The 17470-nt window shown below is 44.8% G+C and overlaps 1 protein-coding gene across 1 annotated transcript; it reads right to left on the bottom strand.

Annotated features, from left to right (window-relative positions):
- Positions 1-7182: 7182 nt before the first annotated feature.
- On the bottom strand, positions 7183-17258 carry LOC121609060 (gastrula zinc finger protein XlCGF26.1-like). Its single transcript, XM_041940581.1, has 8 exons — positions 17003-17258; positions 14279-14377; positions 13945-14161; positions 13684-13754; positions 13051-13176; positions 11943-12228; positions 10824-11569; positions 7183-10080 (listed from the first exon to the last, which is right to left on the bottom strand). Exons 1-8 carry the CDS (start codon positions 17156-17158, stop codon positions 9814-9816), a joined length of 1968 nt encoding a protein of 655 aa, XP_041796515.1. The 5' UTR covers positions 17159-17258; the 3' UTR covers positions 7183-9813.
- Positions 17259-17470: the final 212 nt, after the last annotated feature.

Below are 17470 nucleotides of genomic sequence, written 5' to 3'. Positions count from 1 at the left end.
AGAGGGTGCTGGAGGTGGAGGCCTAAACCACAGACTAGATTTAACAGCCTCTTCTAACATTTCCTTCAAGAAGCAGCAAACCCTACCATTTCCCTCAAAAAGCAAACAGAGCAGGAAAACAAACCCTAACATTTCCTTCAAGAAGCAAACAAAACAGGAAAACAACCAAAAAGATCAAAAAACAAGCCAACTCTGTATCTTACCACGCAAACTCACCTGAACAGGCCGCATGGTCCCAAAGAGAGACTCTAGCTGGCCACACCCCCACCTTATCTAAACTTCCTGGTTCTCTTCCTATTGGCAGAGCGAGAAGATGGGACGGGGAAAGCAGAGCAGAGGAGAGGTGTCTTGTTAAGACTTTAACCTCTTCTCTTGCCGGGTTAGGCATGCATGTCCTCTGCCCCCCCCCCCCTCACCGTCCCTATTTCACCCCCCAACTACTATTATTTCTCCTGATCCATATCCACTGACTAGACCTAGCAGCCTCATCTGACATCTCCCTCACTGTCTTCCTTAAATTTTGCCCATGCACTCCCAGCTCCCTCAACAGTGAAACAGCTGACCCTGCAACAAAACCTCTACACCCCACTTCAACTGGACAGACCCTGGTCTTCCATCCCCTCTGCTCAGATTCTGTCTTTAAATCTGCATACTTAGTCTTCTTCCTTTCATAAGCTGCCTCCACTGAATTTTCCCAAGGGACTGTTAACTCAATAAAATACACAGTCTTTTTACTCATGGACCATAAGACAATGTCCGGCCTCAGATTACTATAAACTATTTCCTGGGGCACAACTAGCTTTCCTCCCAAGTCGACCTGCATTTGCCAATCATCAGCCCCTACCAGGCAGCCACCTACCTGCTTTCTCCCTGACTTAGCAGCTCTATTTTTCTCCCCCTCTCGAACAAACTGCACATCTAACCTCTCCTTTCTAGAACTTCCAGTATTCACCTGCTTCCTTCTCTCCTCAATGCCTGCGGCTAAGCTTCTCAGCACCTGATTATGCCGCCATGTATACCGGCCTTGTGATAAGCTAATTCTACAACCTGACAAAATGTGCTTTAAACTTGCTGTACCTGAGCAGAGTGGGCACGATTGATCGCCCTGTACCCAGAGACTTAGGTTCTGCGGGGTTGGCAACACATCGTATGTCGCCCCTATCAGAAATTTAATACGGCCTTCCTCCATATTCCACAGGTCCCTCCAACTAAGTTTCCTCTTCTCAACACCTTCCCAATTCAACCATTGTCCCTGTTTGGCTTGACCAACTGCTTTTGCCCCCCTTAACAACTCCTCCTGCCTACGCACCTGTTCCACTACAAGCTTTCTTTTCTCCTTTAGACCTGCTTTATTCCACACTGGTTTGCCTGGGCCAAGCCCCAAGCCTCCCCGGCCAAATTGAACATTTCCTACTATTTCTGCATGCCTAAGAGCTGCCTCTGCCTCCTGCACTGCTGCCCTTGGGTTCCATTTCCTCCCCCCAGAAGGATTCGGAACCACATTGCTAACCAACATGTCCTTACTCCCAGATAAAAGTTCTGTCCTAACCTTAGTGCATTTAAACTCCTCTGTTAGACTGGATACTGGCAGCTGAAGCATTCCTTTCCCATACAAAGCTACATTGCTTAAGCACCTGGGAGCACCCAACCATTTTCTAATATAAGAGCTAACTAGCCTTTCCATTCTCTCTGCTACAGATAATGGGACTTCATATACTGACATTGGCCACATTAACCTAGGATACAAGCCAAACTGCAAGCACCACAACCTCAGTTTTCCTGGGAGCCCTGATTTATCTATTCTCTCCAGCCCTTCTGCAACATCCTTTCTAAATTGCACAACCTGTTCAACATCATTCAGGTCCACATTGTACCACCGTCCTAGACTCTTAACTGATTTCTCCCTAATTGTTGGGATTTCCTCACCATCTATAGCGAACTTTCTATCACTTACTTTCCCTCTGTATATTGAAATACTCCTTGACTTACTAGGCTTAATCTTCATACTAGCCCACTTGAGATTCTGATTGACTTATCTAACAACCTCCTTGTACATGGCACTGTTGAAGTTAGCAGTGTCATATCATCCATATAAGCCCTAATTGGTGGAAGACGCATTCCATTCTGCCGTCTCTCTCCACCTACGACCCACTTGGAAGCCCTAATAATTACCTCCATAGCCATTGTGAAAGCTAGCGGGGACACTGTACATCCTGCCATAATACCAACCTCCAATCTTTGCCAGCCTGTTGTGAGCTCTGCGATACTTGCACACAGTCTGATGTCTTGGAAATATGCTTTCACCAAGTTAACAACTATCTCCGGCACTTTAAAGTAGTCAAAGGAACTCCAAATAAGGTTATGTGGCACTGACCCAAACGCATTAGCCAGATCTAAAAATACAACATTCAAGTCTCTTTTCTCCCTCTTAGCTGTCTGAATCTGATGCCAAATCATGCTAGTATGCTCTAAGCATCCCGCAAATCCTGGTATCCCTGCTTTTTGCACTGTCATATCTATCATACCATTCCTTTCTAAGTATTTAGCCAGCCTCTGTGCTACGATACTAAAGAAAATCTTTCCCTCAACATTTAGGAGAGAAATCATCCGAAACTGGCTAAGGTCCGATGACTCCTTCTCCTTAGGGATGAAGACACCTCCTGCCCTGCGCCATGCTCTTGGAATACTTTGTTTCTCCCAAACTATTCTCAGGTATCTCCATAGTGTCCTTAAGATGCCAGGTGCACTCTTATAGACACGGTAGGGGACTCCATTAGGCCCTGGGGCCGAAGAAGCCTTTGCACGCCTAACCACCTCCACCACTTCTCTCCACCTAGGTGGGCTCACATCCATCTCCTGCTCCACTTCCCCTAATGGTGGCATGTCAGGTGGAAGACCTATGTTCCTATTCTCCTTTGAATCTGAATACGTCGACTTCAAATACTGTTCAATCTCTGATTTCGTTGCCTTAAGTTGCCCTCCTTTTTCTTGATTAAACAAGCCTTTCACAAAATTAAAGGGGTTCCTAAAAAATGCTGACCTTGCACGTTCCTTCTTCTTTCTCTTCTCCCTAAGGTGTTCTGCCCTTCTGAGTACTGCTAACCTGCTTCTCAGTTCCTCCTGCAACACCTTAATGCCCTCCCTTTCTTCTTCTGTCGCCTTCCTCCACTGCTTTCTTAACTGCCTCCTTTCCTTTACTAACTTCTCTATTTCTCTTTGCCGCCTAGACTTGCCGACCTGCACCCTCTCGCCTTTCCTTTTGACAAGCACGCCAAATCTCTCTCGACCATAGGAGTAGATCACATCTCCAATTTTATCTAATTTCTCCACTACATCTCCTCTAAGCCTGCTTAATATGACTGATAAATCTCTATCAACTGCCTCCCACTCTTTGCTATCATTAGCCCTCGGCCACCTAACTCTAGCTTTCTGCTCCATGCTTCTCTCCTTGGCTGGCCTGTTGACCTCAACACCAACTGCATCCCCTCTCCATACCTCCTCCTCTCCAGGGATAGTGTTACTGATATCCTGCGAACTGTGGGTTTCTACCTGTCGCTGGACTTCATCCGACTGATTCGACTGACTTCTCAAGAAATACTGGTCGATGCGGCCACTCTGCCCTTCCACCGCTAAACACTTCCTCCTTCCCTGATGGGTTCTAAGGCCTCGGATTGATGTTATTTTCTGCCAGCCACATGGGCAAACTTGAAGCTTCTTATCCTCTGCTGCACAACTTTTGCTCTCCTTAGTTGCCTTCCCTGTCACCTGAGTACTGCTACCTCTGGTCCTAAGAGATGGGTCCGTGCCCCCATCCCTCACTGAGTCATGTATCCAAGGCATAGTCATATCCGTTATCCTGTTCGTTACCATGCAATCCACCTGTGAGTCATCTTCCACCCCTGCTCTCGCTGACTCTTGGGGTATTTTCCTTATATTGGTTGTAGCTAAGTCTGGTTGTAGCAAGGTTAAGGCTTGCCACTGCTGCCATGGGTTGCTAGCCCAAACCAGCACCTGTGGGGTCTTTTCCCTCCTGTCAGCTGTCTTTCCAAGCAGTCACATGGTCTTTCCCTTGTTGTCAGCTGCTCTATTCACAACAGTCACTAGCCAAGCTAGTTGTGAGTTAATTTAAACACAAAGCATGAATCTGAAAACAACTTTAATTTCACCAAAAATGTTTTTACAAGATTATGTGTTCGGCTATGCAAAATACTTTTGCACAGCCGAACGCGAGTAAACGCTAGTATCTCAAATTGAGATCTAGTTCTACAAACATGAAACAGGTGGTTGATAAGATGATAATGTTCCAAATGATCTAAATGCAGTTAATAATACAGTTTCTTTAACAGCAGTCCCTGAAACTAGGGGAAACAATATTCACCGTCAGTGAACAGCTGGTGATATATACCAGACAGCAGATGGCGCTGTGGCTTTTAGTCTGTCTGGAAAACCGATGACGGAGCGGAGTGGTGCTGAAAGCTGTGGGCCCAGACTGACCACACCTTTCACTGCTAAAGAGCTCAGAAGAAAATGTACAGCGGTGTTTGGCATCAATTGACTGGACAGTGCTGGTCCGCAACCGGACAGATAACCAAAATTAGTATAAGCTTGGCTAACATGTATAAGCCTGAGACAATAACTTAGAATAGCAAGAGCTCTGCTTACCTCAATATGTTTCTTCAGATTTGACGGTGAATTTTTGAAAGCCAGTAGTTCCTGAGCGTACAAATATGTGAAAAATAAGATATGAAAAAAGATAAGATAAAACTTTATTTATGCCCAGCCGGGGAAATTTGAGCATTACAGCAGCATGTAATAGCAGTGGGAAGAAAAACAGCAACAGAGATAAAGAAAAGTAGACTATATACATATATTTGCAAAATGAAAATATTTGACGACATAAAAGAAAAAAATATGTTGAAAAAATATATATAAAAAATATGTATTGCCCCAAGAATAAAACATACAAAACAATTTTAAAAAAATGTAATATTGCACAAAATGTAAGGATATGAGCGTATGTTGGCATAAATGACGAGTGAAAAACAACAGATTATTTGTTAAACAACATCAAAACAGTCTTATGTGAAGCTGGAGTTGAATAATCTGACAGCTGATGGAATGAAGGACCTGCGGTAGCGTTCCTTCTTACACGCTGGATGCAGCAGTCTGTTACTGAAGGAGCTGCTAAGGGCCCCCGCTGTGTCATGCAGAGGGTGGCAGGGGTTGTCCATGATCAGCTTGGTGAACATCCTCCTCTCACCTCCATCCTTAGTGGTGTCCAGAGGGCAGTCTGGCACAAAGCCAGCTCTCCTGACCAGTTTATTAAGTCAGTTTCTGTCCCTCTCAGAGCTCTGCAGCCCCAGCTAACTGTGTAAAAGACTGCAGATGCAACCACAGAGTCATAGAAAGTCCTCAGTAGTAAAGGTTTTTCATTTCATATGATGTAATACAGGCTGCAGATTTACCACATACACCCTGACATCGCGGCACCTCCTGCTGTTGACTCACTGCTCATGTTGGGCTGTTGCTCACTGTTACTGTTGCCCCCCCACTCCACCAAAAAAACAGGAAATACAAACAGCAGGGGGTTGTATACTTTGAATGGGTTGAGCTGAGGGGCATAACTGTCACAGCCTCCAACATGCTCACCTATAATCTATAATGATGTCTTCTTTCTGAAGTCAGCCCGTGTACAAGTGCAGTACAGGTACACCAGGTGAGCCGGGCCGAGCCGAGCCACGAAAAGTTCAAAAACTGCATCTGGCATCGTGCTCCTGGCTGTGATCTGCACCACGTCGCCAAAATAGAGCCCACAAAGTCAACATTTCAGGATTTAATGAAAACAGGTTCATCTTATTATTAATGAATCTGTAGTTTTCAAAACTATACAAGAGGCTATAAAGCAGTCACCACGTCGCCAAAATAGAGCCCACAAAGTCAGAATTATGAGGAATTAAGCCTTAATTTTGATTTACTAAGTCTCGATTATGACCTTTGACTAACTACTGCTTAACTCATCCTTAACTTGCCCTTTGTTTAAACAGGAGTCAAATTCCTTACATGTTTATTGAACCAGTAAAGCCAATTCTGATTCTGATTCTGATACTGATGTTGTCATTTTGATTTTGTGAGTTGAACTATTGAGTTTTATTTCCAACGTGCCTAACTAAACCTCTTTTTTCAGAAATGGGTTCCTTAACTAATTAACTCATTAACAAGATGTAAAAAGAAGCAGAAATGACCTTACTGCTGCTCAGTCACAGTTGTTATGTAATCTTGATCCAACATCTCATATTCTAACAATAAAGCTCCAGCCCGAGCAGCGCTGCACAGTGAATGAGACAGCAGCTGCTGGTGTGCCGTATCAGCTTGATCTGCATCAGTTAACCCCAATCTGCAGCCCAGTCTCCGTCTAATGGAGGCTGTCAGATGGCAGATCTGGCTTTTTCTCAGCACCTCCTCTACCTTTCCACACGTTCATTCTCCTCACACTCCAGTGTTCACGGCCGCTGTTGTAAAAGCATCGCGTCTCCACAAAGTCAACATTTCAGGATTTAACGAAAACAGGTTCATCTTATGATTAATGAATCTGTAGTTTTCAAAACTATACAAGAGGCTATAAAGCTATGAGCGTCTTAATGAGGTGTTCAGTTTTTGATGAAATTCTGTTAAAGAGGTGTTAATTCAACCGATAATGTACTGGCAGATCTTTATATTATCAAGTCCGCACTCATTGATGTAAACCAGGTGCAGAAATGCACAGCAAAATGTCCAGTGTTGAATTAACTCCCACAGAGTTGATTTCAACACTTTTTCAGGGTTTATATAGCTTCACACTCTATCTAGATTTAAATTAATACTTTTGAAATAGTTAAACATTTCACACTGTGTGAGAGTTCAACCTTTAACTCGTTGAACAGAGTTAAATTAACACTACATGATTCGACAAGTAACACTGCTGAGACACTTTTTACACCCTGGTTAGTGTTAGCTTTAGTCGCTTCAGTGTCAGGCTATCCACACAAGTGTTAAAATTATTCTAAGAATGAATGCCATTGACAAAATTTCTTTCAAAACATGACATTTATTTTGTCCTTTTACAGAATTGAATTCTTTAAGTTGAAATTAAAACAGAGAGGAATCATAAGATTTGTAAGTCTTCCATCAATTGTTTATATTTATTCCAAAAGTAGATCGAGTTTCAGAGATGCACAAGAATAAACAAAGACAGCTGAGACTGTCAAAGGTACTCGTTTCTTTCATTTTTATTATATATAAGGGCTAATAAAACAACTGTCACTGCAAACTGCTGTGACAGCAAGCAAAAACAAATGTCAAATCCCTGGAGGATGAGCCGTCATCAAACATGAGACTGAAGTCTTGGTCCACCTTTAAGAAAGGAAATATTAAACAACTGCTACTAAAAATTTCAACTATTCAAAACAGAATTCCTAACTTCCCGGTCCTTGTGTATCCAGGAATCTTGGAAAGGTAGAGAGGACATGATCACTTCTGCCTGGGTCACTGACTAGCTTCTGACGAGGCTGAAATGTCTCTTTCATCCTCTGGAAAATCACACAGTTGTCCGTGGTATGGTTGAGCAAAGACATGGCCTCCTGGCAAGCATCCCCAATGAGCTACCTTTCCACATCAACAGTCCTTTGAAGATTTGGGCCCCCCTGGGAAACGTCCATAGGGCTATTTGGTGGCAGTGGAGATCCACGACGAATCTTTCCTTGGACAGTTTTCAGACGCCAAGACATGTATCCTGTGCTGCTTGCAGCATGATAGAAGTGTTCCTGAAATAAAACAAAAATAATAAATGCATTGTCAAACTTAGCTCAAAAGAAATCTGAGAGAATTTAAATGTAAGTATTCTGCACACAAAGCTGTCTATCTGGATGATCCATTTGGAGCTAGGTGGGATCAGTCTCGCACCGAGGCATTTGTAGAGCATAAAAAAACTGCCTCACAAATGCCTTAATTCTCTCTTTTTCCTGGCCCTCCTATGGTGTCATGCGAGTCCCTGTCTAGCTGGACTCATTGCCATTCTCGGTCAAGAATGCCCACATTTCACCTAACATCTGTCCTTACCTGAGTGAAGCTCAGTGTTACAGGGCATCATTGGCTGACAGATTTGTCAGTGTATGTTTATGACGTTATTTATGACCTGGCAGGACCAACACTGACACTGATCTGTTGTCAAGAATGAATCCAAGAGCAGGTTCAAGTTAAGTCTATGTGCCAGCTAGTCGGTTTCCTTGACTACTCTGAAGACTCTCGTAGGTGTACAGAACAGATTGGTGCTTCTCGTGACTGTGTTGCAGACGTCCATGCTATTCCTACATGCATGCAGCTTAACACACTCGGACATCTGTCCAGGCAGGAGTTGATGGATGCTCAAGGTCAAGACTCACCCACGATCCAGGCCGTGAAGTGTTGCAAATGGCCTGATGAAGCTGATAATGTAATGTGATTCATTCTCAGAGTTAGACCAGGGGTAGGATCAGACATCTCAACAGCATTTATTTGGCAGAAAACTCAAAGTATATAAGTGCAACAGTCAGTGTACCATGGGGCATGTCTATCAAGTACATTAACACAGGGCATCAACAGACATACATGCTGACGCAGCACACAGCAGAGGAGAATGTACCAACAGAACCAGCTGAGCTGGTGTTGCAGGATGAAGTGTGGCGGGCGATGGGAAAAGCAACGTGGAAAATAAAACGTTTCCCACACCCGACCTGCTGCTCTGGTTATTAAAAAGGATTCAAATGAGGCTCAATGTTTTCAGTTTCTTGACTGTCCCTCAGTATTAAATATGCCAACACTGCTCCAGCATGTGGATCTACAATAGATGCTACTAGCCACATCGGCTGTGGAACGTGCTAACGCCAAATTCAACAGGCTAACGAGCAAAATAAAGAGAAAAACATAAAAATGGCAAAACATGTTGTATGGATTCATCCCAGAGCTTCAGTTTTGAAGCGAATCCTGCTTTGTGTGGGCCATCAAAGCAGCCCACTTGTGGTGGAGATATTATTTAAGTTAAGTTAATCCACTTGGACTTCACCTTTTCATGACCGGAGTAGATGAAGACTTTTGCGTTGGTTCTTGCAGAGAACAGAGAAACTGCTGTGCTTTACTCATCAGGAAACAGTTCGTGAACTCCAGCTCTGTGAATTTAAGTGAGGCCTCTACCTGCCTGTTAACGCGGCCACACTAAAGCATTTCATTACATTAAAACATCTAGCACGGTGATGACAGTATTGTAAGAGCCATGTCGCTGCAGACCGTGACACTGTGATGAAACCAGTTCACCTCCCACCTCTAACAACAAGCTGAACAACTTTAGGAAGCTCTGAGCTTTCTTCTGAACTTTCAGCCAGCGAACTCTGCTACAAATATATTCAAATAAAGAAGGAAAAGGTTCTCAGTACATGAAATACAAGTTCCTCCAGTCACACCAGGATACTTCGGAAATGCAAGTCAGTTATTCCCACGCATGTCACATTTTCTTTTGAGCCTGATAATGTACACAGTAACCGTCTCCACCTTTTCAACTCAAGGCTGTGAATTTATTTGTCCACTCGTCTGAACTCCACGCGGCGTCTATCCTCACCGCCTCTCGAGGACAACTTCACAGTGAGACAAAACTATTGTGGTAAACCCAACTTCAGAATCACCAAAACCACTTTCCCTGCAAACTCTTTCTTCTTATCCACCCACTCATCTCACTCCTGTGCAGGTTAAGGGAAGCTGACTCCATCCACTCTGCCACCAGGGAAGGTGTCACATTACAGCTGAGCTTCAGATGTAGAAACACTTGTGGTCCTTCAAGTTCCTCAGATAGGAGAAACTCTTCCCACACTTGTCGCACATGAACTGTTTCTCCCCGGTGTGTATCTGCTGGTGGGCTTTCAGGCTGTTGCCCTGGTTGAAGCTGCGTCCACACGTGTCGCAGCTGAACGGCTTCTCCCCGGTGTGGATACGCTGGTGTCTGTTCAGGTTGCCCGTGTTGCTGAAACATTTCCCACATGTGTCGCAGCTGAACGGTTTCTCTCCCGTGTGGACCACCTTTGACGAGGACGGTTAAAAGGAAAAGTGTAAGTAAAATCATTAAAATTGTCATAAAATCAAGGCTTGCACACAGATTTACACCACACTGTGCTTCATGTTTCCCCAAAGATTCACCAAAAAAAAACCCTGTTTGTTTCAGCCTCATGAAAGCCACCTGTTCACCTGTGGAGGTGCATGTTTGTTCCCATTTTTGGGAAAGTTTCATACATAAAAATGTAACCAAATATTAAAAATGCTTTCACAATACAGAGCTTCAAGTCCTGCTGTCAGAAATAAGCAAACACATTTAGCAGAGTCAGTGCAGCGATGTTACTGAACACTGATAAAAATATCGATAGTGCAGCTGTTAGAGATCAGAGCAGTACTTCACTGTGACAAGCGAGAAGGTTTAACATGAGGTTAGATGGTAAATTAAATATTGGTCCATGAATAATACAACGTAATTATATTTGAGTTTTCTGATCAAATTGCTTACTTCTAAATACTAAAAATCTGTCATCATAACATCAAGTCTGTGAGCTCCTCTTTATGATATAGCACCATTGTGTATCTGTTGTCGTAGACGTGTTTTTTACTAATCATTTCCAGTTTATCACTTTGAAAGCAAATAATATGTGAATCTGTAACGAAACGAGTCGCTGCTCAAACACAAACCAGCAAACTACATGATGAGGAAATCTTTTCACTTTACTTTTGCTGAAACTGCCCATTACACATTAATAGGTGCAAACGTACTGTACCTGATGTGATTTCAGGCTGCTGTGCTGTGTGAAGAGGCGACCACAGATGTCACAGGAGAAGGGCCTCTCCCCGCTGTGCGTCTTCAGGTGAATCTTCAGGTAACTGGACGACTTGAAACTCTTCCCGCAGAGCCCGCAGCTGTGAGGCCGGTCCACCGTGTGGTGCTGCTGGTGCGAGCGCAGGTCGGTGATGGAGCTGAGCCGCCGGCCGCAGAGCACGCACGTGCACGGAATAGTCGCCGCGTGCGTCTGGAGGTGTTTGCGGAGCGAGTCCACGCAGGCCGCCGTGGTGCCGCACGCCACGCATGCCAGCGAGTTCTCGCCCGAGTGAGACGTCTTCTGGTGCATCTTCAAGGCGCTCTTCTGGGTGAAACATTTGCCACAGGTCTCGCAGCTGAAGGGACGCTCACCTGTGTGTATCCGCTGATGGCCTTTCAGAGTGTCGGCCTGGTTGAAGCTCTTGCCACAAGTGTCGCACCTGAACGGCTTTTCCCCTGTGTGTATGCGCAGGTGGCGCTGCAGGTTGCCTTGTATTGTGAAGCTTTTGTTGCAGTACTGGCAGTTATAGGCTCGCTCTCCTGTGTGGACCATCTGATGCATTTTTAGGCCGTGAGCTCGGTAGAAGCTCTTTCCACACTGTTCACAGCGAAACGGCCGGACCTCAGCGTGGAGACGCTGGTGGTTCCTCAGGAGCTGCTTCAGGGTGAAACCCTTCCCACAAACATCACAGGTGTGGGGTCTCTCACCTGTATACAGGAGTAATGAGTATTGTAAGAGTAACTGTATATGGCAAACTCCAGGCAAAAACTGTGTTTAATGGCTCAACTCATCAACTTGTTGAGGAATGCTTCAAAAACACCTGTTTGGAACATTCCACAGGTAAACAGGATGTTCCTACATGGAGAAAACTGTTGGCAGTTGGAATTCTGTTTACATTTACGTTTTACACGTTAACAACTAGCTGGTAAAAAAAGTGGAACATCTCACACCATAGTTAACAATAACAACTTTTCAAAGTGATAATCTGTCAGGGCTGTTGGTCTCTCAGCGTCTTGTGGGGTCCTCCTGTGCTGGATTATCACAGATTTTGAGAGAAATCTGACATAAAGCTGAACACACCTGTATGAAGCAGCATGTGTGCGTTGAGGCTGCGCTGGAAAGAAAAGCCTCTGCCACACTGAGAGCAGTGGAAGGGCTTCTCTGCGTTTGCCCCGTGGACGGCCTGGTGGGCTTTGAGCTGCAGCAGCTTGCTGAAGGTTTTCCTGCAGTGTTTGCAGCTCAGAGGCTGCTGGTTCTGACTCGGACTCTCCTTCTTCGCTCGGCCTCGATGGGACTTGGGCTTTACAACACGTTTAGGTCTAGTGGTGTATCCTGGGTCACCGTCGTCTGGATCTTCTGGCTCCAACTAACAAGAACATTTAAAAAATTGTTTATTAATCTCCTTCACCCACTCATCCTCTTCTTGCTTTTGGCTGCTGGCCATGGTGGGCTGGTGTTAATGCCAGCATTCACAGGCCAGACTGTGTGATGAACTACACCATTAGCAGGTGTAGTTAACGCAAACTGGCCTTCACTTCCACTCTCATTAACACATGGAGCAATTGAAGACACCATTCTTAATAATGAAAAGTCAGACCATGAATGTGTGCTAAATTCTTCACATGATAAAGGAAAACACAAACCAGAAAAACATAAAACGTTACATGCAGCGTTTCCCACAAAATCAGGCTAGTAGGTTAGTGCATCAGCATCACTGCAGTCCTCCTTATCAGTTATTAGAGCCACTGGCTACTGAGTGGCCCAGAGCCCACTGAGACAGGAGCTGGAGGACCCAGCCCCGCAGGATCATCGCAAACGCAGATGCCAGCTGCCGAGCATCAGGGGGAGTTTGCCCAGCAAGTCCAGGCTGCCCAGTCAAGAGAAGGGGACAGGGGCCACACACGGGCCGGTCAGGTAAGTACAGTCCGCCCAGGAGTCGCCTGATTCTGCCTCTGAGCCGCACACACACCAGCTTGTCCTGCTTCTCTAAAACCAGTGAGGTATCAAATGACATTGGCACCAAGAAGGCGCACTTACAAGTTTTTCAAAACAACGGCATAAGTACGCCTGCATTAAACAGTCGCACCAAATATACTTTGGCGGCCGCTGCGGCCCAGAGAAGTGAACTCTATGAGTGGGAAACACTGTGTTATAAACTAATACACACATACAAATAACACAAAATAACCTGGTAGTCTGGGTCGTCGCCATCGTCCTGGCCCGGCTCATCTCTGTACTGACCAGAATCAGAGGACACCTGGTCAGTGAACGCCTCCAATCCTTCCTCCTTTATTATCACAGGTTGGACGCTGTCCTGAGAGGATGAGAGGATGAGAGGATATGGACAAAACCTTCTTGTGCTTTTGGTCTTGGTTTGTTTTTCATGGTTCGGTACGCTTTCAGTGGAAATCTTAATGCTACAGCATACAATGGTATTTCAGACAAAAGTGTGTTCCCAACTATGTGGCAGCAGTTTAGAAGAAGACACTTCTGTACCAACATTACAAACCAGCCAACATCAGTTCTGGGCCTCATGGGAGTGAATCCCTGCAGCTGGACTCTAAAACTCTGTGGAAAGGCTTCCCAGTGGACTGGAGGCTGCTGTAGCAGCAGACTAACGTCCACATTTATCATATCTGGGTGTAACAATCAAGGTTTTGGCCATGTGGTTCATCCTTTACACTTAAAAAACAACTCAGATCTCATTCTTTGACATCTGATATTCTGGTTTGGCGTATTGCATTAGGAATCCATTTATTTACACTCACGGCTTCATGATTAAAAAGTCAGGTCATCTGCATGAGACAAGACAGGATTTTACCTCATAGGTTCTGCCTTTCCAGAGGTGAATTATAGGCGATCTCTTCACTCCAGCGTCACCACCAGCCACAACTGCAACAAATCAGAAAGCTGTTCAGCAGTATTCAGTTTCACTTTCATCAGACTAAGACCAGCGGCGACACAGCACACCACTGTGTGACAGGAAAGACTAAGAACGGGCCTATTTATTCAAATTAACCCTTTATTTCTATTAATAATCTCAATATAAGAAAATCAACACACTAAAGCATGAACTCATCACCTCTGCAGCTCTTCCTCCCTGAGCGCTGGCTCTGGACAGCTTCTCCTTCTGCTCCATTGGTCGGAGCCCTCCTGCCCTCCTTCGCTCTGCCGCTTCCCTCCGTCAGCCCCTCCGCATCCTTCCGGCCTCCGCTGCCCTCCAGCACCAGCTTCAACTCCATCTCTGCCACCTCCAGCCTCCTCCTCAGGTCCTCAGTCTCTGCTACTCCCTGTGTCACCTGCAAAGACAAACCGAAGCTTTTTACACAGAAATCGGTGACACGACAATAAACTGTCTGACTGCAGACAGATTTTCCCAAGATGACACAAATATACCAACGCAGCGAAGGACGTACTTCTGACCGCAGCAGAGAGGAACATTCATGGAACAGCTGGCAGATCTTCTCCACAGCTTCTCGAGCCAGAGACGCCATGAAGACGCTGAACTGGATCACCTGATGGGAGCGGCACAGATCAAGTTACTGCACTAAACGAATACTGATCACACATCATAGCAAAGGGTGAAAAATGAACTGACTGTCCAGATAATCAGAGGAAGAATTCGGTAATCCTGTAATAAACTTTAGGGGGACATAGTAAAATGATGACAAGAAGATGATGCACTAACAATATTATGATTATCTCATTTTCTTACTATGAGAACAATTATTACTATTATTCTAATTATGTTTTATATCTTACTATACGTCATGTAAAGTAAAAAGGTCATTTGGAATTGTTTTATCAATTTAACTTGTTTTTAACACTTTTGTTTCATGTAATTACAAATTAAATATATGCAACTTTGAGCTAATTTACACACTATTATAAACTGTAGTTTGTAATTTTTAATAACTGGTGGTGTAACATGCACAGCGGGGCAACAAAGTATTTAGTCAGTTCTCCCACTTAAAAAGATGAGAGGCCTGTAGTTTTCATCACAGGTACACCTCAACTACGAGAGACAGAATGGGGGGAAAGAATCCAGGAAATCACATTTCTCATTTTAATTGGTAAATTACTCTGTAAAATAAGTATTTGGTCACCTACAAAGAAGCAAGCAAGATGTCTGGCTCTCACAGACCTGTAGCTTCTTCTTTAAGAGGCTCCTCTGTCCTCCACTCGTTACCTGTTTTAATGGCACCTGTTTGAACTCGGTATCGGTATAATCTCCCTCGATCTGGGGCTCCCCTCAAGATCTCACCCTGTGGGGTCAAAATGATCACAAGAACGGTGAGCAAAAATCCCAGAACCACACGGGGGGGCCTAGTGAGTGACCTGCAGGGAGCCGAAGTACCAAAGTAACAAAGGCTTCCATCAGTAACACACTACACCGCCAAGGACTCAGATCCTGCAGTGCCAGACTTGCTCCCCTGCTTAAGCCAGTACACGTCCAGGAACTTCTAAAGTTTGCTAGAGAGCATTTGGATGATCCAGAAGAGGATTGGGAGAATGTCATGTGGTCAGATGAAACCAAAATAGAACTTTTTGGTAAAAACTGAACTGGAGGAGAAAGAATGCTGAGTTGCATCCAAAGAACACCACACCTACTGTGCAGCATGGGGGTGGAAACATCATGCTTTGGGGCTGGTTTCCTGCAGAGGGACCAGGACGACTGATCCGTGTAAAGGAAAGAATGAATGGGGCCATGTATCGTGAGATTTTTTTTTTGAGCGAAAACATCCTCCCATCAGCAAGGGCGTTGAAGATGAAACGTGGCTGGATCTTTCAGCATGACGGTGATGCCAAATACATCGCCCAGGCAACGAAGGAGTGGCTTCGTAAGGAGTATTTCAAGGTCCTGGAGTGGCCCAGCCAGTCTCCAGATCTCAACCCCAGCGGAAATCTGTGGAGGGAGTTGAAAGTCTGTGCTGCCCAGCGACAGCCCCGAAACACCACTGCTCCAGAGGAGATCTGCATGGAGGAATGGGCCAAAATACCAGCAACAGTGTGTGAAGACTCACAGAAAACGTTTGACCTCTGTCATTGCCAACAAAGGGTATACAACAAAGTAGTGAGATGAACTTTGATTTTTTTTTCCTCATTCTGTCTCTCATAGTTGAAGTGTACCTATGATGAAAATTACAGGCCTCTCATCTTTTTAAGTGGGACAACTTGCACAATTGGTGGCTGACTAAATACTTTTTACTTCTCAGAAACACTGCACAGATGATGATGAATAGAAATCCTTTGCATCCAAACAACAATCACACTAATTGTCCCCGTGGGAACAAAGTGAATCACACAGTTCAGACCTATTACTTACATGTAAATAACATCACGCAGTAAAAATAGTCCAACATCCAGTAAAAACTATCAGTAGCATCAGCAGCTGTTCTTAAAGTACTTGACCCACTACTTTCAGTTTGTTACAGTATTATGAGTTATTAATGATGCATGAACATGTAAGCAGCGTTTGCACGTGGAGCTAATGTTTGCTGCTTTCAGTCCTGCAGTTTAATCAATGCATCAGATTTTCTGGAGCTGAAACAATTATCTGATAAACTGAAGAGTCGATAACAGTTCTGATCAATAATTAGCCTTAATGGAGCCATTAATGGGGAGAGTTCTGCTGGTTTGAGCTCCTCAAATGAAATGAACTGCTGTTTCATAACATTATAAAGTGTTTAATAAAACGAGAATCGGACTAATTTATGAGAAATGACTCCCATCACACTGCAAAGTGTCTTTATGATCCCAACACTGTGTGTGACTGTGAATATCGACGGATGAATCGATCCTGCAGGTAACGTGACACCTGTGGCTGAAGCGTGTGTAGACATACAGCAGATAGATAAGCTGGACCTGCTGTCCTGCTCAACATGGCGCTCACATGGATTCTTCTCGGTTGTTTTTGTACCGAAATCAACCAGCTGAACTTCACTGAGCCTGAACGCACCGCCCCCCCAGCACAGCAGCCCCGCACTGACCGCTTCTCTGAGTTTAGTGGCTGAAAGCTAACCAAAGCAAGAAGCTAGCTCTTCTATTTCTATGATCAGCTGATCGTCTGGACGCCAGACAAGAAGGATGTAACGTTAACCGACCCGTTCACAGAAAGCAGCGGCGTAACGTGACCGTACCGTCTCAGCCGAGGAGCCGAGCGTGTTTTCAGCCCTGCACGATGACAAATCTGGACGTGTTGAGTCGGAGCCGCCGATAACTTTGGTCATTTCTGCGACGGTCGCACTGACCATGATCTCCAAAACTGCGCCAACCTGCGCCTCCAAATGTGACATCCCGACAAATGAAGAAGTCCGCTACGAGTGTTGTCCCACTTCACCAATTCTGCAGTGAAACAAGCAGCTTTAGTTGCCACAATACTGTCTTTGTGGTGAACAAAACTCGCACCGCTCACAACACGGATCCCGTTTTCCTCTTCCCAGTTCACGTTCTTCAAAATAAAAGCACGTATACTCACTGAGTCCTATTTAGTAGTTCACCACTCATAACACCACGTCCTCACACTGAATGCTGGTCACAAGCTGAATAAGAAATGGGCTCATATTGTTCTTTCACATCAGCTTCAGCCCTCGTTGAAGAGCGCAGTA

This window comes from Chelmon rostratus, chromosome 7, assembly GCF_017976325.1.
Source record: "Chelmon rostratus isolate fCheRos1 chromosome 7, fCheRos1.pri, whole genome shotgun sequence".
Classification (NCBI taxonomy): domain Eukaryota; kingdom Metazoa; phylum Chordata; class Actinopteri; order Chaetodontiformes; family Chaetodontidae; genus Chelmon; species Chelmon rostratus.
This window is presented reverse-complemented; position numbering and strand designations above follow the sequence as displayed.

Coding starts and splice junctions, on each gene's coding strand:
- LOC121609060 (XM_041940581.1), bottom strand. CDS start 17,158: ATGTCACATTTGGAGGCGCAGGTTGGCGCAGTTTTGGAGATCATGGTC. Junction 14,378..17,002: donor TCGGCTCCTCGGCTGAGACG/GTACGGTCACGT, acceptor CGCTCCCATCAG/GTGATCCAGTTCAGCGTCTT. Junction 10,081..10,823: donor GCAGCCTGAAATCACATCAG/GTACAGTACGTT, acceptor TCCTCGTCAAAG/GTGGTCCACACGGGAGAGAA.